This window comes from Schistocerca americana, chromosome 2 (genome assembly GCF_021461395.2).
Source record: "Schistocerca americana isolate TAMUIC-IGC-003095 chromosome 2, iqSchAmer2.1, whole genome shotgun sequence".
Taxonomy (NCBI): Eukaryota; Metazoa; Arthropoda; class Insecta; order Orthoptera; family Acrididae; genus Schistocerca; species Schistocerca americana.
In genome coordinates this window covers 1,052,536,990-1,052,561,049 of record NC_060120.1, presented here as the reverse complement: position 1 = coordinate 1,052,561,049, position 24,060 = coordinate 1,052,536,990, and the positions used below count along the sequence as shown (strand labels likewise).

The following is a 24,060-nucleotide window of genomic DNA, read 5'->3' as shown; positions in this document are numbered from 1 at the left end:
CGCACGTTGACATTTCGGTTCAACACTGTTATTTTGTGTAGCGTCGTCTTCGTAACTTGATAACAATCTCAACACTCTACCGACTGTCACCGAGTTTTAGCCAAGGCCAAGCACAAATCAAACCAAATCATCAAGAAGAAGAGGCATTATACAGGGGACTGGGGGTGGGAGTGGCATAGGAATGGACTAGAATGTTATGGAGGTGAAGACATGATTCACTTGTTCCAGTCCGGGGAAGTATTGGATGACAAGGGGGTGCTTCTTTGTGATTGGTTGGTTGGTTGGGGTTGAAGGGACCAAACAGCAAGGTCATAAGTCCCTTGTTTCAAATGTGGTCTATTCAGATAGTTTGACATCTCAGAAAAGTCAGAACGATAAAAGGGAAAAGGCTAAAAAAATGTAAAAGTGCAGTCGTGTCGTCAATGGTAAAAACAAAATGAGGTAAGTCAGCAAGAGAGCGATCCCAAGGCTTATACTAGAGGCAGGAAATATCCCACCTCTGAAGCAGTAGGGGCAAGACCACCTGCAACTTAAAAGCATTCAACCACTAGAATGTAGAAGTGCATATGGGAAAAGGAGACAAACCAATTCTAAAAAATGATAAAAACAGAGTAAAAGGGGAAGAAAAGAGGATCTTGGCCAAGGAGGGGAGTCAGGAATCTCCAAACACAGCTTACAGTGGGAGGTACCTGAACACTCACCGCCCTGCCCCCACACCAGAGTGAGATTAAAAACCTTAAAACTGAGAATAAAAATCACTTTCCCAGAGGAAACTGAGAACCAGTTCGACTATATGGGAATCGTCAGCCAACATTAAAGGTAAAGTGTGGGGAAGTCTGTACTTAGTACGAAGAGCCAAAAGAAGGGGGCATTCCGCCAAAATGTGGGTTACTGACTGGAAGGCTCCACAACCACAAAGTGGGGGTGGCTCATTATGCAAAAGAAAACCATGGGTCAGCCTGGTATGGCCGATGCGGAGATGAGTGTGGTCGAGTCCTTTTGAGAGAGGTGAAAGGAAGAACACCACGGGCCTGGTGTCACCTTAACTGCACAAAATTTATTAGACACGGAGGTGGCCTCCCAAGAGTTGGCCCATGATTGTGCAAAGTGGGATTTGATGTGAAGCCGTAAATTCGCTGCAGGAGGGTTTACAGAGAATGGAGGGTAAGTGACTGCTCCCCCAGACAAACGATCAGCAAGCTCATTACCTGGGATACCCACATGGCCAGGGAACCAAAGGAAGTCAACAGAACAAGCAGCACGGTGAAGATCAGCGAGATCGTCATGGATGGCCGAGACCAAGGGATGGCGTGAAAAACACCAGTCAATAGCCAGAAGGCCACTCATTGAGTCCGTACATAACAAAACGTGCTTGTGTTGGGACTGTTTAATAAAGGTAAGGGCCTGGAAAATTGCCATCAATTCTGCAGTAAACACCCCACATGTAGGTGGCAGCAGATGATTTTGCATGCCAACAGAGGACGTGAAGGCATATCTCACACAATCAGCAGATTTAGAGCCATCAGTGCAAAAAACAACAGCATCTCGAAACTCCCATAAAATTCAGAGGAAAAAGGAACACCATCGCAGGGGGGGGGGGGGAGGGGGGGCGGGATGGAATGTTTCGGACCTTGGCAGAGATCCGTCCAAATTTGGGGCCGAGAAACTAACCAAGAAGGGGTGTTGTGGAGGGATTGTGGGAGACAGGACAAAGAAGGAAGTTGAAAATCACGGCGAAGAGATGCAAGGCGGAACCCAACCGGTAAACCCGCCTGAGGGCGGGAATCAGGTGGGCGACGTCCATGGTCTGTGAACAGGATAGTCTAGGAAGGAAGAGTGGGAGAGGAATGGATAGCGATTGCATATGACTCCAGAAGCCCGGACTGCCAAACAGAAAGGGGGGGGGGGGGCGGGCGGAGGGCGGGGGGGGGGGGGGGGGTAATCCCAACTTCAACCAGGCAACCAGGAGACTATCAACAGGGCTAGTAGGGAAGGCACCAGTGGCCAAACAGATACCACAATGGCGGACTGGATCCAGCACGTGCAGTGTGGAAGGAGCAGCCGAGCCATAAACTTGACAACCATTGTCCAAGTGAGACAGAACTAAAGCACAATAAAGGCGGAGAAGGATGGAGTGAACCGCACCCCAAGAGGTGTGGGCAAGGAAGCGGAGAACATTGAGTTTACGGAAACATCCTACCTTCAAAAGTCTGATATGAGGCAGCCAAGTGAGCTTGTTGTCAAAAAGAAGACCCAGGAAACGAAACTGTGGGACCACAGGCAATCATTGTGCATCGAGATAGAGCTCCGGATCAGGGTGGATCGTAGTATGGCAACAGAAGTGGACCACCCGCAATTTTAAAGGAGAGAATGGGAACCCGTGTGAGAAGGTCCATGCAGAGGCACGCCGTATAGCTCCCTGGAGCTGCTGCTCTGCAGAGGCCATCAAAGAGGAACTAAACCAAATGCAGAAATCATCCACATACAGAGCAGGGGCAACCAAAGGACTGACAGAGGCCACAAGTTCATCAATAGCAATGAGGAGAAAAAGTACACTCAATAGAAAACCCTATGGGATGCCAGTCTCCTGGATCCATGTAGAACTAAAAACAGTACCAACCCGAACCTTGAACAACCGATGGAACAGGAACTGGCGCATAAATATCAGGAGTGGGCCACGAAGACCCCACTGATGAAGCATAAGTAAGATGTGATGGCGCCAAGCCGTGTCATAGGCCTTGTGAAGATCGAAGAACACTGCAACCAAATGGCGGCATTGGGAAAAAGCCTGCTGAACTGCAGATTCCAAGCGTAGTAAATGATCAATCGGAGACCGTCCCTCTCGGAAGCCACATTTGTAAGGGGACAATAGATTCCGAGATTCGAGGACCCAATTGAGCCGACGAGCTACCATCCGTTCAAGTAACTTGCAAACAACATTTGTCACATTAATTGGCTGATAGCTTTCAACAAATAGGGGGTTCTTACCAGGCTTAAGGACAGGAACCACGATGCTATCTCTCCACTGAGAAGGGAAGTCACCCTGGAGCCAAATACAGTTAAACACCCAGAGAAGATGTTGCCGTTGTGGAGCACTGAGTGTTGAAGCAGTTGGTTATGAATGGAGTCTTGGCCAGGGCCCGTATCATGAGAAGAAGAAAGTGCAGAAAGAAATTCCCATTCAGTAAAAGGTTTGTTGTAAGATTCTGACTGACAAGGGGTAAAACATAAGGCAGAAGCTTCGGCCCGCTGTTTCTGGTGAAGGAAAGCAGCCGGATAGTAGGCTGATGCTGATGCCGTTGCAAAATGGGTCGCAAGATGTTCCGCGTGAATCAACGGGTCCATACAAAGGCCATCTGGGAGGTGAAGGCCTGGGAGGGTGGACTGCCGATGGCGACCTTGGAGAGAGCAAAGTGTAGCCCATACCCATGACATAGCGACAGTAGTACTGAAGGAAGAAACAAAACGTTACCAACATATCTTTTTGCTCTGTTTGATTAAATAACGGGCTTTAGCGTGAAGGTGTTTAAAGGTAATAAAGTTGGCAATGGATGGGTGCCTCTTAAGGTGTTGCAAAGCTCAACTGCGATCACAGATGGCAATGGCAATGGCTGTACTCCACCACGGGACTTGCCGGTGGCGAAATGGTCCAGATGAGTGTAGTACAGCAAGGCTAGCAGGACGAACAATCATGTGAGACAGGTCACATATGACGTCATCAATTCAACCCGACAAAGAGGGAGAATACACAACCTGCGCAGTTTATACAGGCCAATCGGCACGATGGAAAGACCAACGAGGTAACTTGTCCATCGGGGAGCAGGAAGGGAGCGAGAGAATAAATGGGAAGTGGTCACTATCACAAAGGTTGGCGTGTGGCAACCAGTGTAATTAAGGGAGGAGGGAGGGAGAAGAAAGAGAAAGCTCAATGGCAGAAAAGGTACCATGACCGGCACTGAAATAAGTAGGGGAGCCATCATTAAGAAGGCACAAGTCGTGGTCTGCAATAAACTGGTCTATGAGAAGACCTCGTCTAGATGCAAAGGCACTGCCCCACAAGGGATGATGAGCATTAAAATCCCCGAGAAGGAGGAAGGGAGGAGGAAGTTGCTGAAGAAGGGCAGTTAAGGCAGCAGGTGTATCTTCTTTTCCTTCTTATACACTCGGCAATCTGGTGAACATGGAAAATGATTGCCATGACAATTAACACACACAGGAGGGGGAACACAGGGACTCCCCTCATGGAGTGGACGTCCACAGTCACCACAGAGAGGGGCCTGAGAACAGCGGGAAGACATGTCCAAAACGCAAGCACTTAAAACACCTCATAGGAGGTGGGATGTACGGCTTCATGTCACATTGATAAACCATAATCTTTACTTTCTCAGGGAGGGTATCTCCTTCAAAGGCCAGGATAAAGGCACCAATATCAATGCGATTGTCCTTTGGACCCTTCTGAACATGGCAAACAAAGTGAACAGCCTGCCGTCCGAGATTGTCCCGAAGTTCCTCATCAGTTTGAAGGATGAGGTCCCTGTGAAAAATCACACCTTGAACCATATTTAGAGACTGGTGGGGGGTAATGGACACAGGAATTGTGCCAAGATGGTTACAGGCGTGAAGGGCCACAGAATGGGCAGCCGAAGCAGTTTTGATCAACAACGAACCCGACCGCATCTTGCTCAGGGAGTCCACTTCGCCAAACTTGTCTTCATTGTGTTCCACAAAGAATAAAGGTTTGGTATTGTTGAAAGTATCCCCAGCAGTCCTAGTGCAAACCAGATACCAGGGAAAAGGTTTCACCCCTCACCGATGGGCCTGACCCTCCTCCCAGGACCGAGCGAAGTGGCGCAGTGGTTACACACTGGACTCGCATTCGGAAGGACGACGGTTCAATCCCACGTCCGGCCATCCTGATTTAGGTTTTCCATGATTTCCCTAAATCACTCCAGGCAAATGCCGGAATGGTTCCTCTGAAAGGGCACGACCGACTTCCTTCCCCATCCTTCCCTAATCCGATGAGACCGATGACCACGCTGTCTGGTCTCCTTCCCCAAACCAACCAACCAACCAACCTCCTCCCAGGGGGTAGCCATGGAAGGGAAGGCCGAAGGGGCAGGAGAAGCAGCACTAAAAGAATCAGTTCCACGCAGAGAGACAGCCGCAGAAGAACAGCCAGAGTTCTGGACCGGTATGCATTTCATTTGCATAGCGTCCGCCCTGATACCACCCACTCCGATCAGGGGCTCTCCTCACGGGCGCCACCCAGTCACAGCAAGGGTCGTCTGGCACAGCGGCCATTGCCGGGAGTTCCGATGCTCCAGGATGACAAGCAACCACTCCTAGGCTGACATGAGGAAGTCATAGCTCAGGTATCAGAAGTGTGATCCCTGTGTTTTCAGGGAGCTCAGCCAAAGGGTACATAGCGACCCCACCACACGGGCTGGCTACCTTGCTGGCTATGTACCCTAGCATCAGACAATGACATAAAGGAAAAGGTGGAAGGAACGAGGAGGGCACACGCCCGAGACACTAGGTAAGGTGCTCTTCCCCAAATGGCTCACACTATGGAATAGAAATTTAGTAATGGAGGTCAAACCCCAGAGGGGGACCAGGGAATGCCAAAAGGATGAGGTGATTGTGCAACAAAACTAAATTGCAAAATCAATATAACCAGGAGGATAGCGGGGCCAAAATAAGAAAGGACACCAAGAGAGGGAGAGGAGAGGGCGAAGGCGAAGGAGCAAGGAGAGGAAAGGAGGGGAAGGGCAAGGAAATGCAGCCCTGGAAAGAAGGAAGGCTGCAATAGCTCGGGGCCCCATGCTCGCCACGCACATACTCACAAAAGAACCGTGAGCTCCCTGGTGGGTTTGTGATTAGTTCTTGGGATGGATGTGAGGATCAAGTGTGTGTGATGATATTGCATGGGAAATCTGTTTATGAATCAGGTCTGCAGGATATTGCCTGTCTGCAAAGGCCTTTGTGAGGAAACATTCCTAACTTCCCAAAACAAAAAAACTTGGTCTGGTTCAGGTTTGTTGATGATATCTTTACAATCTGGATCCATGGCCAGGACTCCTTATTCTCATTCCTCCACAACCTCAACACCTTCCCTCTCATCCACTTCACCTCGACTGACCTCCATCACCCATCATGTCACCTCTCTAGGTGTCGATCTCCTGCTCTAAGATGGCTCCATCCATGCTTCGGTCCACATCAGACTCACTAATCACAAACAGTACCTGCACTTTGATAACTGTCACCTCTTTTACACCAAAAAAATCCCTGCCATACAGTGTGGCTACTGCGGTGATGAAAACTCTCTTGCCCAGTAAACCAAATGCCTCAAACAGGCCTTCGCAGACAGGCAGTACCCTTCATATCTAATTCATAAACAGATTTCCTGTGCCATATCCTCTCACACACCTGATCCTCGCATCTATCCCAAGCACCAACCACAAAGAAGCACCCCCCCCCCCCTCCCCCTGTAAACCAATAACACCCCGACAGGAACAACTTAAGTATATACTTTGTTTTTGATTATCTATCGTCATGCCCTGAAATGAGGGACATAACACCTAAGACACTTCCAACCACTCCAAAGGTCGTCTTCTGCTGCTTACTCAGCCTCCACAACTTCCTATCCCACCCCTATGCCCCTCTCACCCCCAATTCCCTGCCACAGGGACCATACCCTATGGAAGATCCAGATGTAAGTCCTGCCCAATACACACACCCAGCACCACCTACTCCAGTCCCATCACCTCATCGGAGGCCAGACCACCTGTGAAAGCAGCCTTGTTATAAACCAGTTCTGCTGCAACCACTGCAAAGCATTTTACATTGGTATGACAACCAACCAGCTTCAACTAGGTGAGTGTGTTTGTGTGTGTGTGTGTGTGTGTGTGTGTGTGTGTGTACACCATACCCTGCCCAATTTGTCCCCCACATCAGCTAGCTGTGTGCTGCCATCTCATGCACTGTCTATGAAATTGTGTGCCTAGTTGTCTGCCACCCATCCCCTCTACCTGCACCCATAGCTAACCCACAGACAGTTTCCCACTCCCCCACGAGCTGCCGGACATTTCCCCCTAACCCTTTCCCTGCCTCCTGCCTCTCAATTGCTCACCCCACACCCTCACCTCATTCCAGTACACTCACCGTGGGCCAGTAAAGAACTGGCACCACTGACTGAACACAATGTAGGGAGCCAGACGTGTGCATGTGAATGAGTGTTTGTGTGCATGTTTTTCCTACTGTGTGTGTGTGTGTGTGTGTGTGTGTGTGTGTGTGTACACCTTACCATGCCCAATTTGTCCCCCACATCAGCTAGCTGTGTGCTGCCATCTCATGCACTGTCTATGAAATTGTGTGCCTAGTTGTCTGCCACCCATCCCCTCTACCTGCACCCATAGCTAACCCACAGACAGTTTCCCACTCCCCCACGAGCTGCCGGACATTTCCCCCTAACCCTTTCCCTGCCTCCTGCCTCTCAATTGCTCACCCCACACCCTCACCTCATTCCAGTACACTCACCGTGGGCCAGTAAAGAACTGGCACCACTGACTGAACACAATGTAGGGAGCCAGACGTGTGCATGTGAATGAGTGTTTGTGTGCATGTTTTTCCTACTGTGTGTGTGTGTGTGTGTGTGTGTGTGTGTGTGTGTGTGTGTGTGTGTGTGTGTACACCTTACCATGCCCAATTTGTCCCCCACATCAGCTAGCTGTGTGCTGCCATCTCATGCCCTGTCTATGAAATTGCGTGCCTAGTTGTCTGCCACCCATCCCCTCTACCTGCACCCATAGCTAACCCACAGACAGTTTCCCACTCCCCCACGAGCCGCCCGACATTTCCTCCCAACCCTTTCCCTGCCTCCTGCCTCTCAATTGCTCACCCCACACCCTCACCTCATTCCAGTACACTCACCATGGGCCAGTAAAGAGCTGGCACCACTGACTGAACACAATGTAGGGAGCCAGACGTGTGCATGTGAGTGAGTGTGTGTGTGTGTGTGTGTGCATGTTTTTTCTACAGATAGAAAAAGAAAGTGCATTCCAAAAGCTAGCTAAGCTTCATACATTTTGTTTCTGTGGTTATCAACGACACACAGCTTCTGCCTTTTGGTGAGACATCACTTTTGTTCCTAAATAATTCATTTAAAAATACAGTTTTGTTAAAATATTTCTGTTAGGGTAATGCGGCAGTTAGTTGAGATTATGCCTTGGCTGCCTATCTTCAACACTTCTCCAGGAAACTGGAAGAATCTATGTAAATTAATTTTTTTTGTACGTATTTATTTGTTTAACCTGATCTGATTAGGATCATCAGGCTCCCTGTTATATCGGTCTTGAGTTTCATGCCTACAGCACGGTTTTTTTTATCACAGTTTCATATTAAAATTATTACATCTTTGATAGATAGTATTAAAATGATTTGAGTGTCTGAAATGGCAGTGTGAGTAAATTGTTCTGCCTATGATCTAATAAAGTTAATACTGGTAGTACTTTTACTGCTGCAGCTGATGCCACTAATGGTGCTGCTGCTGCTGCTGCTGCTGCTGCTGCTGATGATGATGATGATGATTAATAATTACACTGACAATAATCATGATAGTGGCAGATGTAAGAAGAATTTATAGGTGTACAAAATAGGTGTATTCAGACATTGTGAATACTGAGAAAAGGAAATTTAAGGAGATTGCATCAGCTGAGAATGCAGATCAGGTACGAATGAGGAATGTATGAGGGTAATGTGTGCATACAGGGACAATGGTAATCATTATTGTTGCTTTAATAGATGTGTCATTAACTGCCATCTGAAGCTGGACATATTACTTAGTTCTCTAACATAATATGGGTGATTATTCCAGAGTCAGGTTCCCGCTACTGAGAAGGACTTTGAGAAGTTGGCAGAACAATTCAGTGGGACAGAAAGGATTTTGCTCTAATAGGAGTGGGTTTTTCCACCACGTTGTTAGACAAGAGCATCAATGCCGAGGAGAGATGTGAGAGAAAGTGTTTATTGATAAGGCCATAGACAAGATAGAGGGTATGGAATTCTCTGCACTTGTCTACATGCAGCCAGGATAATTGTGCATATGATGGTGAAATATGATCAAAAAGCCAAACATCACAGATATAACAAACAGAGGCAGTCATAATCAGTTCCAAGTGCTGTGACATTTTCTGAGAAAGGCCATGCAGGATAACATTGCTGTAATCAATAATTGGAGTGTAAGTGTTTGTACAAGTTTCTTTTTTATGTCAAGATGGAAGGGCTTTTTATATTTTTGTAGGGCATGGAGAGATACAGATGCCTTCTTGCACAATGCAGTTACGTGCTCAGTTCAATTTAGATTTCATCTATGAAAATCATCCACACCACAGATAAACATCCTTTGCTTAACATTGTAGAAGAATTAGAAATTTTCATAGAAAACAAGAAAACCATCAAAATTTGTTAAATGAACAAAAAGAATTTCATTTACATGGAGTCTTTCAGTTACTTGTGAAAGTGCTGTAGATAATCAGCCAAGACGTGTCATCTACCTACCGTATTCCCGAGAAAAATCCAGGATGGATTGTTCTCAGCAGCCAGAGACTGTGGTCACATGTGTGTGAGTTGTGTTTGCATGTTGTCCATTTCTGATGAAGGCCTTGTTGGCCAAAAGCTTGCTTTCTGGCTGTCTTTTTGTTCTGCCTATCTGCAACTCAGAATCTCTGCTATATTTTTTGTATGTCCATTCTTTTGGCAGGAGGTCTCTGGGACAATGGCCGTTTCCTATTGTGACAAAAAAAAACCACCTACAGCCATCCTTATGATTTTATTTTATTTTGTTGTAACCAATTTCAATGCTTCCATGTGTTACCTTCCAGCTGTTGTTGATGCGGTACAGGCTGATGTGATCCCTGTATATATCACATCAGTTGCCAGCATTACTGGATTCGCAGATGATGTGTCAGCACTCCAACCATCAACTTCCAACTGAGTAATGCAGGCAACTGATGTGATATATACAGGGATCAAATCAACGCGTACCGCATCAACAGCAGCCTGAAGATGACGCATTCAAGCACTGAAACTGGTTGCAACAAAATAAAATACAATCATAAGGACGGCTGTAGGTATTTTATTTTGTCACAACTCTGCTATAAGGTGAGTAGCAATATCTATTGCCATATTACCCTAACAAATATATTTTTAGAAACTGTATTTTTAAATTTATAATTTTAACGATGTATGTGTAAAGATATTTTAAGAGCTATTTTAACAGGTATTACAGCACAATGAAATTTTCTCTAGTGCGATAACAACATGTCTGTATACAAGCTCATAAAAGTGGTTATATTTCTACTTTCTGCAGAAAATTAAATTTCATAACAAATGGTAGCAATTTACCATAGTTTGATAATAATGTAGTAATTGATATATACTGAGAAATTCAAACCATATATATTGACAATGTAATCAACCAACTACTGTACTTTAAATGTAAATTACCATAATATAAATGGAATATGTTCCTTAATGCCAATGTAAGTGTGCGTATCATCATACTTTGTATATTCCTGTAAATTCCAGAGTTTTTGATCATGTTCTTGCTAAATAAAAATGCAAAACCAGTCAACCCTGAGTGTGACTTACGGCTGTACAGTAAAACTTACGTGTCATCCAATCACATCCTCTTGGTGATTCACTTTTTTTTGTGCAGGCAGTTTGTTTTGAGAAACATAAAACAATTTGTACCAAAACAAAATTTTGCTATTACAAATATTGAACAACAGCTGCTCTCTTTAAGAACCATACGGTAGTCTGGTTTCTCCACAGTTAGATGTCTAACACGCTTAGTATATTTATTCAGTAAATCTAATTTTATACTACCACATGTTGTCGATCTATCAACCAACGACAACTACTGCTGCTGCTACTGCTGCTGATATTACCATTACATGCCACATAAATTTACACAAGGACCATTGGACTATTGCACTGGCACAACTAAACATCACAGAGAGCACTTTACTTAGGAATTTTATGAAAAAAATTAACTACAATATTAACTCACAATTTTACCAAACACGGGAGAAGAGATGAACATTACTAAGGCATAGAAGCTGAACACTAGCCCTGAGATGGTGTCACTCATTCCTTTCTGGGCTGCCTGCAAAACAAAGGAGAAAATATAAACTTGGCAATGACAACTGAAATCTCAAAAACATTCAAGTTTGTTAAAATGCAACAAACAGAAATAATGTCCCAAATAAACCTTAAGTTAGAAAATGTCAGAAACAGTGAGCAAGACTGCAGAGAGATGATATATTGCAGGACCAGCAATTCTCTTGTTTGTTATGACTCTATCAAACTCAGTGAACAGCCATTATATGGATGATGATGATGATGATGATGATGATGATGATGGTGCTGATGATGGTGGTGATGATGATGGTGGTGGTGATGATGATGATGATGATGATTTGAGGTGAGGGGCCCTCAACATCATAGTCATTAGTGCCTTGACAAAAAGTCAGTATGCCAATCTCATGGGTGTGCACGAAGGCCGTCCCCACATGAGAAGCAGGTTATAATGTATTTAAGTCTGCCTCCCTTCCCCAACAATTTAGGGATGAGGCCTGACAGTTCACAAAATTTCATGACTCTTGTAACACTGAAATCAGTATCTGTGAGGATGATGGGCAGATCTCCACTGAGACTGAGGGCTGCCCTAATATCAATACATAGTATACACGTTGCCAAAATATGCTGAACTGAAAATGGCATGACACAAACTTCACAGGGTGTTGGATCCTCCTGCCGGAAGAGGAAGCCATGTGTTAAAGGGCTACGTCTGATGCACAGTCTGGTAAGTAGAACCTCCTTCCAGTGGTGAGGCTGACATGAAGGCGGCCATGACTCTGTGGTTGATTTGAGCAACCGCAGTTTGTTTTCTGTCATCTGCAACCAGTCTCCCATCAAAGCTTGATGCATATGTCAGAAAATGAGATGATGGCATGCAACAGGATGGGACATTGAGTGACAGCACCATCCCGACACACTTCCTTGGCAGTTTTGTCGGCCATGTCATTTCCTTGTATCCCAATGTGGTAAGGTACCCAGCAAAAGATCATCTCTTTGCCACAATATTGGAGCCGCTGTAAGGAGTCATGGATAAGCTGAATCAGCTGGTCTACTGGATACATTTGGTGAACTGGTTGCTGTGCAGAAAGTCAGTCGGAACAGACAAGAAAACTTGTATGGTGATGTTCATGAATCCTCTCCAGGGCCATCTGAATGCCTTATAATTCCACATCATAATTTGCAAATTATTCAGAAAGACACACTTTAAAACCACTATCACGGAAAACAGCAGAAACAACCGAGGACATTCTCTTGCTGTGGTAGATACCTAAAATGGCCAAAAACAAAGTTGTAAAGTACATAATCTGGAGAATAAGTTTTCTTGTCAAGTTTAAAATCACTTTGTACCTCTGAAGACACCAAGGCGGCAATGCGTTGCATCCCTGGCTCTGTTTTTTTATGTCTGATACATCCAGATCATTGAGACAGTCTGTAGAACGTATCCCAAATGGCTTGGTCACATGGGGCCAATTTCTGAACAGCCATTCAGCGGTGGGTTGGACCACTGCACTAAATGCCAATGACTGAGGTGATGCCGAGATTTTCAATGTCTGTCGAGCCAAAAGTATACAGAGTCGAATCCAGAGTAGTGGTTCACCAGCCTCTGCACACAGGCTCAGAACTGGGCTGCTCTGAAAGGCTCCAGTCGATATCTGAATGCCCTCATGGTGGACAGCGTCTAACATCTTGAGGTAGGAATTACGGGCTGATCCACAGACCATGCTGCCATAAGGTAAACTTGATTGAACAAATGCCCTATAAAACTGCAGGAGGCAGGACCTGTCAGATCCTCTTGTTTTTCCAGTAAGGCATTTCACAATATTCAATGACTATAAGCCCTTTGTGCATAGGTCTTTGAGATGTGGGAGCCAAGTTAATAGTGAGTCAAATAATAAACCCAAAAAGTGCACAATTTCTTGAAAAAATAAAATATTGTCCCCCAGTGTGAGCACTGGTTGGTTAAAACTTCGATGAGCATTGTTAAAATTTATACATGCAGTCTTCCTCGGGCGAGTATCAAAAACCAGTTGTCTTGGACCCCTATTTCCAGCCTCCTACTTGTCAACTCAGCTGTCTCATTGTCATTGTAAGATCAGACAAAGAGTAGAAAATTGCAAAGTCATCCACAAACACAGAGCATTTGACAGGGCTCCTGACTGTGGAGAAAATGCCATTGACACTGATGGCAAACAATGGGACTCTGATGACACTGCACTGAGGGACCTCATTCTCATGAACACAATAGTCAGACAAGGCATCACAAATGCAATAACAAATTGCCAGTTCTCGAGAAAGGATTGGACAAGAAGTTGCAGGCATCCACATAGTCCCGATTCACGAAATTGGCGAAGGATGTTGTACCTCCAAGTAGTGTCATACACTTTTTCAAGTTCTAAAAACACACAAACCAAATGTTTTCAGTGTAAGGAGGCCTCTTGAATTGCCATCTCCAGTAGAAACCGCATTGGGAGCAGCTCAGGATTCGAGCAGCCAGACAAGGTGGCAGGTGACCATACATTCAAGAGACTTACCCATACAATTGGTAAGAGCTACATTCCTGTAATTGTTAGGAGCACTACAGTCCTTGCCTGGTTTCAAGAACTTAATTAATATTGCCTCCTTTCAAATTGTGGGGTAGTGTCCATGAAACCAGATCAGTCTGAAACAAGACAAGAGCTGTCCTTTTGCTTCAGGGTACAGATGATGAAGCACGGCATAATGGATTTCATTAGGTAGTACTTTTACTGCCGCAGCTGCTGCCATTAACAGTGATGCAACTACATGTAAATTTAATATCTAATAGCCACATTTCTTGTGTTTTCATTTTTGTTGGAAAGTAAACCGATTTTGTCACATATTACAAGTTCCTAATCAGGGGCAAATTATTTAGTTTCACCTGAATGCTTCGATAGTTAAGTTTTTGAATATCTGCATATTATAAGACAAAGTTCCTGTGTGTTCATCAGGGTCTACAGTAGAGTTGCGCAGCACGTGCCAATAGTCCATTTATCTGCATAGTTTAGTTCTCCGTGGTCTTTAGTATGGGCAGGGACTGCGATTGTTGTGTGTGGATGCAAGCCGAGTTGGTGAAACTTTGCTCTCAGCTTCAGGCTGTGAAGGCTTCGGTTACACAGCTTGAGGCTGCAGTGGATGGGCACCACTGTTGTGGGCCAGCCGTGGGGATCCAACAGACGTCCAGCATGTCCGAGTCCTCTGATCGGTCCTCACCGGTGGCCAACCCAGTTACTGCTCACACTGAGGTTGACCCCTCACCTGTGGTAGAGTGGGAGGTTGCCCCAGGGCAAAGCAGGTGATGAAAGACTTCCCAGGCTGCTGCACATAAGGCCTCCCTGGTTCGTCTGACAAACAGGTTCCAGATGCTGTCTGTGGCTGACACTTTCGCTGAGCCAGATGCTGTCGCCTGCCCTGTTTCAGAGGAAACCACTCAGCGTGCAAGATCCAGGCAACCACAGAGGGTGTGGTTATTGTTAGTTGGGAGCTCCAACATTTGGCGTGTTATGGAGCACCTTTGGGACTTGGCTGACAAGAAGGGAAAGAAAACCAATGTGCACTCCATGTGCATAAGGGTGGAGTCATTCCAGATGTGGAAAGGGTCCTCCTGGATACGATGAAGACCACAGGGTGCAGCCAACTGCAGGTGGTTGCTCACGTCAGATAACCATGCCTCCTTTCGAACACACTAAAATTACTAACTGTTGGACCATGCCTCTTTAGGCGGTTTGCAGTTTTAGTGTGTTCCGAAGAAGGCATGGTTAGCCACACCAAAACTTAGGTCAACATCTGGGTTCCATTTGCAATCGAGGTGGACTCCTTATAATCATTAAATGACATAAGCATTAATGTCAGTGGCGTTGAGAAGCAACTGAAATCGTTAAAACTGAACAAAGCTCCAGGGCCCAATGGAATCCCTGTCAGATTCTACACTGGTTGGTTGGTTGGTTTTGGGGTTTGATGGGGGCTAAACATCGAGGTCATCAGTCCCCAGTTCCAAACAGACATACTTGTAAAAGGCCTATACAGCAACAGCGTAACCTCTGCATCCAGAGAGAGGGAACACCAAAAAGTACAGAGCAAAAATGAACACCGCAGTAACACAAAATAGAGGACACTCAAAAGAAGCAGAACAAATAGTTGACTAGAGTAAAACAGACTACATTGGTTGATGGATCAGGTAAAAGGTCAACCACTCAACTATAAACAAAGAACCTCCAGCTGGAAAGCGTTGATAGAGGTATCAACACAACTTGTTACCATAAAAGACACTATTTTGGTATCCACGTCACAATTAAAAGTCACTGGAGTGGGTGTAGCCTGAGAAATCATGTGAGAGCGCCAACACTAGAGCGAGTGATAAAACCCAGCTGCATGGGTAAAATGTAAAACTGAGTCAGCTATAGAGGCATTGTCACCAAGAATTAAAGGAAGTGCAGCTGGTAACTTAAAGGACTGCCGCAAGGGGAATAAAAGGGGGCAGTCCATCAGAAGATGCACCACTGTCAGCCCTGCATCACAGCGACACTTGGGCGGGTTCTCACGACGAAGGAGATAGCTGTGGGTCAATCACATATGTCCAATTCGGAGATGGCAGAGAACAACTGAGACCCTAAGTGTGTCCCTCAAGGATGAGTTCCATACGGTCATGGACGGCTTGACCATGCGGAACTTATTTGGTGTGTTCAAGACAGACCATTCAGAGCTCCAGACATCACGGACCTTGCAATGAAGGGCTGACCGGAGGTCTCTTTCCACGAGACCAAGCGCCAGGAGTGGCAAAGTGGTGGCCTGCTTGGCCAACCGATCAACACATTTGTTTCCTGGAATGCCTATGTGGCCCCAGGGTCCACACAAAATGTCACTGAACGACCACACTTGGCGAGAGCAAAAACAGCATCTTGAATACCGTGCACCAAAAGGTACCCAAGAAAAACACTGGTCGAGTGCTCCCAATCCACTCAGGGAGTCACTGCATATGACAAATGACTCCCCAGAAGGGTGAGCAAGTGCACAATAAAGAGCAACCGGCTCCGCAGTGAAAACACTGCTCCCACAAGGCAGGGAATGCTGCTCAATGTAGTCACCGTGGATGAAAGCAAACCCAGTGCATCCATCGACCACAGAACCATTGGTGTAGACTAGACCTGCATCGCGAAACGAGGCAAGAAGAGCCAGGAATTGTTGATGAAGACTGGCAGGTGGAACAGAGGACTTGGAGTCGCAGGACAAATCCAACCAAAGCCGCAAGCGAGGGAGGGACCAAGGAGGGGTAGAAGAAGAGGGCCGGATGGATGGGGGAAGGGGAAAGGACTCAAGCGACGAGAGAAGGGAACGAACGCGGACTGCAATCTGGAGACCTGACCTAGGCCACCGTCGTGGGGAGGGGAGTGCAGAAGATGGAAAAAGGAGCCTGCGGTTTGGGTGGTCAGGCGAGGCATGGATGCAGGCGATGTATGACGCAAGCAACTGTTGTCGGCAGAATCGTAGGGGAGGGATTCCAGTGTCTACAAGAAGGCTAGTCACTGGACTAGTGCGGAAGGCACCTGTTGCCAGTCTGACACCACAATGGAGAATCAGGTCGAGGATCTGCAATGTTGAAGATGCTGCTGAGTCATACACGATGCTCCCATAGTCGAGACAGGACTGGACTAAGATCTTATAGAGCTGTAGGAGGGTTGTTCGTGCAGCCCCAAAACAGTGTGGCTAAGGGAGCGAAGCATGTTGAGGTGCCGCCAGCACCGTTGTTTAAGCTCGCGAAGATGAGGTGTCCAAGTAAGCTGAGCATCAAACAGCATGCCAAGGAAGCGATATGTCTCCTCAATAAGAAGGAGTTCATTGGCAAGGTAGAGCCCTGGATGGAGGTGGACCATTTGACGACGACAGAAATGCATCACTCAGGTCTTAGAGGCTGAGAGCTGAAAACCATGGCTGGATGCCCAAAAATGTGCCATACAGATAGCTCCCTGCAGCCGCCATTCAGCGACACTGATGCTTGGGGAACTGTAATAAAGACAAAAGTCATCGGCATATAGAGAGGAACAGACTGATGAGCCCACCGCAGCTGCTAGACCATTAATCGCCACCAAAAAGAGGGGAACACTGAGAACCGAGCCCTGCGGGACACCGTTCTCCTGAATATGAGCAGAGCTAAAATAAGTGCCAACTCTAGCCCGAAAGGAGCGATTGGAGAGAAAATTCTGTAGAAAAATCAGAAGTGGACCACGTAAGCCCCATTTGTGCAGCGTAGCAAGGATATGATGGCGCCAGGTAGTATCGTATGCCTTCCGAAGATCAAAGAAAACAGCAACTAGATGTTCTCGCTGAGTAAAAGCTGTATGAATAACCGACTCTAGGGAGACTAAATTGTCGATCGCTGAGCGGCCCTGGCGGAAACCTTCCTGTTGCTGGGCTAGGATGCCCCAAGCTTCGAGGATCCACATGAGCCGCCGACTCACCATCCATTCCAGGAGTTTGCACATAACGTTGGTAAGGCTGATTGGGTGATAGCTATCAACCACCAGCCGATCTGCACCGGGTTTCAGCACCGGGATGGTAATGCTATCCTGCCAACGAGTTGGGAAAATGCCCTCCATCCAGATGCGGTTAAACAGGGCGAGTAATTCACCCTGACAGTGCACCGAGAGATGGCGAAGAAACTGGTTGTGAATTCGGTCTGGACTTGGAGAGGTATCGGGGCAAGCTGTAAGGGCACTTTGGAACTCCCAGTCATTAAATGGGGCACTGTATCGTTCCCAACGGTGTGTGTGAAACGACAACTGCGTACGCTCAGCCAGCTCTTTAATGTTGTGGAATTCTGCACTGTAGCCTGCTGTCACAGAAATACGAGCGAAGTACTCTGCCAGATGTTCGGCAATGGCGATTGGGTCAGTACAAACTGTACCCCGAAGAGAAAGGCAAGGACAGACGCATGAGGGTGAAAGCCAAAAATGCGCCGAACCCGCAACCACACCTGAGATGGGGAGGTGCGAGAACCTATGGTGGCAACATATCATTCCCAGCAGTCCTGTTTGCTCTGCCGGATTAACCGCCGAGCCCGGGCCCGCAGCCATTTAAAGGCAACCAAATTCACTAGGGAAGGATGACGCCGGTGCCGTTGCAGGGCTCGACGGCGGTCCCGGATAGTTTCTGCAGTCTCTGGTGTCCACCAAGGGACTGACTTACGCCTTAAGGTACTTGAAGAGCAGGGGTCAGTTGCCTTGGCAGCCGAAACAATGGCCATAGTGACCTCGTCCACTGCCAAATCAATGTCACCAGGAAGTGGAGCAATGGCCATAGTACCTGAGGTGTAGGCTGCCCAATCAGCTCCACGAAGAGACCATCATGGCAGCTGGTCAGGGGGTTGGGATTGAAGAAGAAAAACCAGGATAGGAAAGTGGTCGCTACCACAGAGGTCGTCGTGGACCCTCCAACTGAGGTATGGAAGAAGACCTGGGCTACTAAGAGAGAGGTCAATGGCCGAGTATGTGCCACGAGTCAAGCTAAAGTAGGTGGGAGCATCAGTGTTAAGCAGGCAAATGTCCTGCTGTGCCGAGAAAGCCTCAACGTTCCTAGCCTGGCCTGAGATCTGGGCCCCACCCCATAAAGGGTGGTGGGCATTAAAGTCCCCCAAAAGGAGGAATGGGGGGATGGGGGGGGGGGGGGGGGGAGCTGGGCGAACAAGGCAGCTAGGTCGGCAAGAGGGACAACCTCATCCGGGGGAAGGTAGAGGCAACAGATGGTAAGCTCCATTCCTGCCCAGATTCGAACAGCCACAGCCTCATGAGCCATGTGAAGTGGCACTGGGGCACTAGGAACAGTGGCAAGAACATAAACACAGACACCGCCAGACACCCTGTCGTATTTTACACGGTTCTTATAGTGACCCCGGTAGCCACAGAGGGAGGAGGTCCGCCGAACAGGAAACCAGGTTTCCTGCGGCACAAAAGCTGTTTCAACTCAGCAAGGTGGTGGAAAAAACCACAGCAATTCCATTGAAGGGTAATGGTATCCAACTGTGAAAACATGAAAGAACCTGGGGGGGGGGGGGGGGGGAGGGGGGGGGGGGGGGAGATAGGTTACGCCTTAGAAGCGCTCACCGCCACCGATTGCAAAATAGCCTGATCAACTTCCATAGGAGCTGCGGGTTGAGTAACATCTAGCTCCTAGCTTTTTCTTCTTTCTGGTAGGGCCCCATTTGCCCCTCGGTTTATCAGGCTGGGTGGGCTTTTCCGACCCAGTCTCAAGGACTGAGGAAGACCTGGAAGCCCTACAGCCCTTAGGTGGTGGCTTTTTCAGCCACTGGCTGACAGCTGGAGGGGCAGTAACCGTGGAAGGGAGGGTACCAAGCAATCCCTTCCGTGCGAGGGGAGCCAGAGGAGGCGGTCACTTCTCCGGCTCAGAGGTGGGGACTGAAGTCCCCGAAGAAGGAATGGTTGTTACTCCCGATGTTGATAACAGGGGAGCAACGGAAGAGGGTGTTCCCCCAACTACCTGGGGGGCAGGAATAGACGGCCGGGCTGGAGGGCCCGCAAAAAGTGGCTGAGCCTGGGGGCTCGTCGCCAGGAATGGTGACATCAAAGCTGCTGCAGCAAACATCGATGAAATGCGCACAGGGTGAAGTCGGTTGTACTTGCATTTGGCCTCTGTGTAAGTGAGCCTATCCAAGGTCTTATACTCCATAATCTTCCATTCTTTTTGATAAACCATGCAGTCTGATGAGCAAGGTGAATGTTTCTGCCCGCAGTTGACACAAACGGGGCGGCGAACATGGGACGTTGGGGTGGGAGGCACGTCCACAATCCTGACACGTAGGGTTGGCATCACATCTCGATGGCATGTGCCCAAACCTCCAGCACTTAAAGCAGCGAATGGGAGGAGGGACGTAAGGGATTAACATCACATCGATATATCATCACCTTGACCTTCTCGGACAGGGTGTCTCCGCCGAAAGCCAAGATGAAGGAGCCGGTGGCGACTCTACTATCTTTAGGTCCCCTGAAGACACGTCGTACACAGTGGACACCGCGGCGTTCCAGATTTGCATGGAGCTCGTCGTCAGACTGCAAGAACAGGTCACGATGAAAAATAAGTCCCTGAACCATATTGAGGCTCTTATGAGACGTAATGGAGACTGCAACATCACCGAGCTTGTCACAAGCAAGCAATGCCCGTGACTGTGCTGGGGATGCTGTCTGTATGAGGACTGCTCCAGACCTCATTTTAGACATGTCCTCAACTTCTCCAAACTTGTCCTCTAAATTTTCCACAAAAAACTGAGGCTTTGTGGTCAGAAATGCATCCCCATCTGTTCAGCTGCAAACCAGAAATCAAGGAGAATACGTCGCACCAGGTAATTTAGACTGCCGTTCCTCCCCTGGTGTGGACAGGGAAGGGAATGATTGGGGGTCATACTGTAAAGCATTGAACTTTCCTTTCTTAGAGACTCGTTTTTACACACTATTCGTATTTCATTTCACGGTGTTCCCACGAGCAGCTAGGGGAAGGAATGTCCACCCAGACAGAGCTCCGCCTGCCTGGGCAAGCCTAATACAACAGAGGTCACCCACTAGCAACTGTTCTACCTAAACAGCCATGCGTCTCCTTGGCACACAGCACACCTTGAGATTGAAGGTTTTTTTATAGAGGTTTATACCATCCTCGCGACCCAGGCAGTTAAGCCAAGATCCCCGGGCTCCATACCATACAAAGTTCCACCGTCACACCTTACGGTGGTCATTTAAGCGCACTCAGAGCTTACGGTCTTGAGGACTGGTGGCGCTTCCCAGTCCTCAGCTCAGGGAACCCGGGGTCGCCAAGCCCGTACCCAGCAACTAAATGCTGAGCGCCCTGAAGGGCAGATTCTATACTGAATTTGCGACTGAGTTAGCACCTCTTGTCACTATAATCTATCATAGATCCCTCGAACAAAAAACCATGCCCAGTTCTTGGGGGGAAGATCACATTGTCTACAAGAAGGATAATAGAAGTGATCCACAAAACAACTGTCCAATATCCTTGACATCAATTTGTTGCATATTCTTAGAATATATTCTCAGGTCAAACATAATGAGGTATCTTTAAGAGAATGACCTCCTCAGTGCCAATGTTTTTAAAAACATCAATCATGTAGAACCCGGCTCACACTTTCCTCATGACATACTGAAAGCTTTGGATCAAGGCAACCAGGTAGATGCACTGTTTCTTGATTTGATTCAGAACCATACCTACCCTTACTGTCAAAATTACGATCATACGGGGTATCAAGTGAAATTTGTGATTGGATTGAAGACTTTCTGTTAGGGAGGACATGACATGTTATCTTGGATGGAGAGTCATCATCAGATGTAGAAGGAACTACAGATGTGCCCCCAGGGAAGCGTGTTGTGAGTCTTGATGTTCAAGTTGTATATTAATGACCTTGCAAACAATATTGATAGTAAAATTAAGTATTTTGCAGATGATGCAGTTATATAAAATGAAGTAGTATCTGCGAGAAACTGGATAAATATTCAGTCAGATCTCTATAAGATTTCAACATGTTGCAGCGACTGGCAACTTGCTCTAAATGTTCGAAAATGTAAAATTTTGCACTTCACAAAATGAAAAAATGTTGTATCCCATGACTATACTGCAATATCAGTGAGTCACTGTTGGAATCAGCCAACTTATACAAATACGTGGGTGTAACATTTTGTAGGGATATGAAATGGAATGATCACATAGGTTCAGTCGTGCGTAAAGCAGGTGGTAGACTTTAGTTTATTGATAGAATGCTGGGGAAGTGCAATCAGTCTGCAAAAAGAGATTTCTTACATATCACTTGTGTGACCCTCCCTAGAATGTTGCAAAAGTGTGTGGGACCCATACCAGATACAATTAACAGGGGATATTTAATGTATACATAGAAGGGCAGCATGAATGGTCATGTTTGTTTAATCCATGGGAGAGTGTCACGGAGTTACTGAAGGAACTCAAATGGCAGACTCTTGAAGACAGATGTAAACTATCCTGAGAAAGTCTATCAACAAAGTTTCAAGAACCAGCTTTAAATTATTACTCTAGGAATGTACTACAACCCCCTATGTATTGCTCACACAGGGATCATGAGGATAAGATTAGAATAATTACAGAGGTATTCAAACAATTATTTTTCCCAATCTCCATACACAAATGGACTGGGAAGAAACCCTAATAACTGATACAATGGGACGTACCATCTACCATGCACCTCACAGTGGTTTGCAGAGTATAGATGTAGAAAATTGTGTTTCAAATCGAATTTCAAACATACACCTAATTCATACAAATAATGTCACTAATGTCATATTTGGAATCTCATAACATTAAAACAATATTTAAAACTTGAGAATTCACATTCAGACAAGGTACAATGTTAAACTGCAATGTAGTCTAAGAGCATCGCTAACAGACAACCCTCATCAAAGTACTTGCACTATTGGAAATAGTAATGCTAAATTGTATTTATACAGAATGTGGTTATAAAAAAAGTGGATATACTACTTTCAGGTTACCAATACGTGTTCGATATTTAGTCTTCATCTGAACAATCATCAGTGACCCTCATACAGGTGCATCCAAAATGTTCGGTGAACGGTCTCGGAAAACAAAGGTAACAAGAGTTAAAAACAAATTATCTTTTCTGGCTTTGAAAGTAATCACCATTAGCTTCAATACACTTCTAACACCAGTTCTCAAGCTGTTGGAATCTGTCAGCAAGCGCTTCTTGTGGAGTCACTTGAAGCAAAGTGGTCACGCCGATTGTCTGTGAAGCGTAAGCCTTTCCAAGGTAACTGACAGAGGGGAATCAAAAAGAAATCACCTAGCACCAAATCTGGAGAATTAGGAAGGTGTTCAGGAACAGTCACCTACTGTTGAGTGAGAAAGTAAAACATACAGGCATTGCAGATATCCTACAAAGTGTAACCACAGTACTTTGAGCTGTTCCACAAGATGTGTTTTTTAAAAGTTCCCAACAGAATTACAACCGATGTCAGAAGTGTGTTCTAGCTAACAGTGATCACTTTGGAGGCCAGTAAAGATATTTTGTTTATAACTCTGGTTTTCTCTATTTTTCTGAGGTCATTCATTGAAATTTTCTCACACACCTTGTAAGTAGATCAATAGGCAAAAATAGTGTTGTCTTTGGAAAGGTGCATCATATTTGGCACAGAAAAATTGAGTCATGAATTGATTTCTAAATGTGCTGTGGGAAAGTCACGTATGTAATTTGCATGTCTTTCAAAATATTGCGTAATATAGTCAACCATGTTTAAAGCATAATGCATATAACTCAGAAGTGTAAACAGAAGCAACAATACACCATGAAGATTACTGAACCTAACAACATTTTCTTAATTTGCTTCAATTAATTGCACAAAATCCATTATGTAATAGCTACTTTGAACCTGGAGCTACTAACTATGCATCTTTGCCTACTACTTATCACCTAGAACAACTATGTGTATTGGGCCCCCTAGTTTTCTTGGGTATAACAGAAATTGTAGAGCTGAACTCAGATCAGGTGAGATGCTACTTGGAAATTCCATTAAGATTTTGAAGGGAGGTCACATGGAGAGAACACATCATAATATTTTGAAAAATTCTGACCGCTTTACTCTCTATAATCTTTTTCCCACACACACACACACACACACACACACAGACAGAAAAATGCATTTTTTTTAGTAAGTGTTTCTACTCCTTAACCTTGTGAATATCCACCCCCACCTCCACCCCCTTTTCTTCCCTTAAATTGAAAACCATTATGAAACTACACAGAAAACAAGTGAAAATCTTGTTTGCTTGGTGCTCCACAGCTTGTAAGTACGCCACACTGAAGTGGGAGCCAATCATGATCACGTAGATGTGGTTATATTTAGATTTTAA

General features: G+C 46.2%; 1 protein-coding gene across 1 annotated transcript in view; it reads right to left on the bottom strand.

The window, feature by feature from the left end:
- Positions 1-24,060, bottom strand: part of LOC124594670 (MFS-type transporter SLC18B1-like) — a 321,099-nt gene that overhangs the window by 220,017 nt on the left and 77,022 nt on the right. The window contains exon 2 of the mRNA XM_047133038.1: positions 11,069-11,164. Coding sequence (XP_046988994.1) covers positions 11,069-11,164 — 96 coding nt within the window. The remainder of the gene's footprint in view (positions 1-11,068; positions 11,165-24,060) is intronic.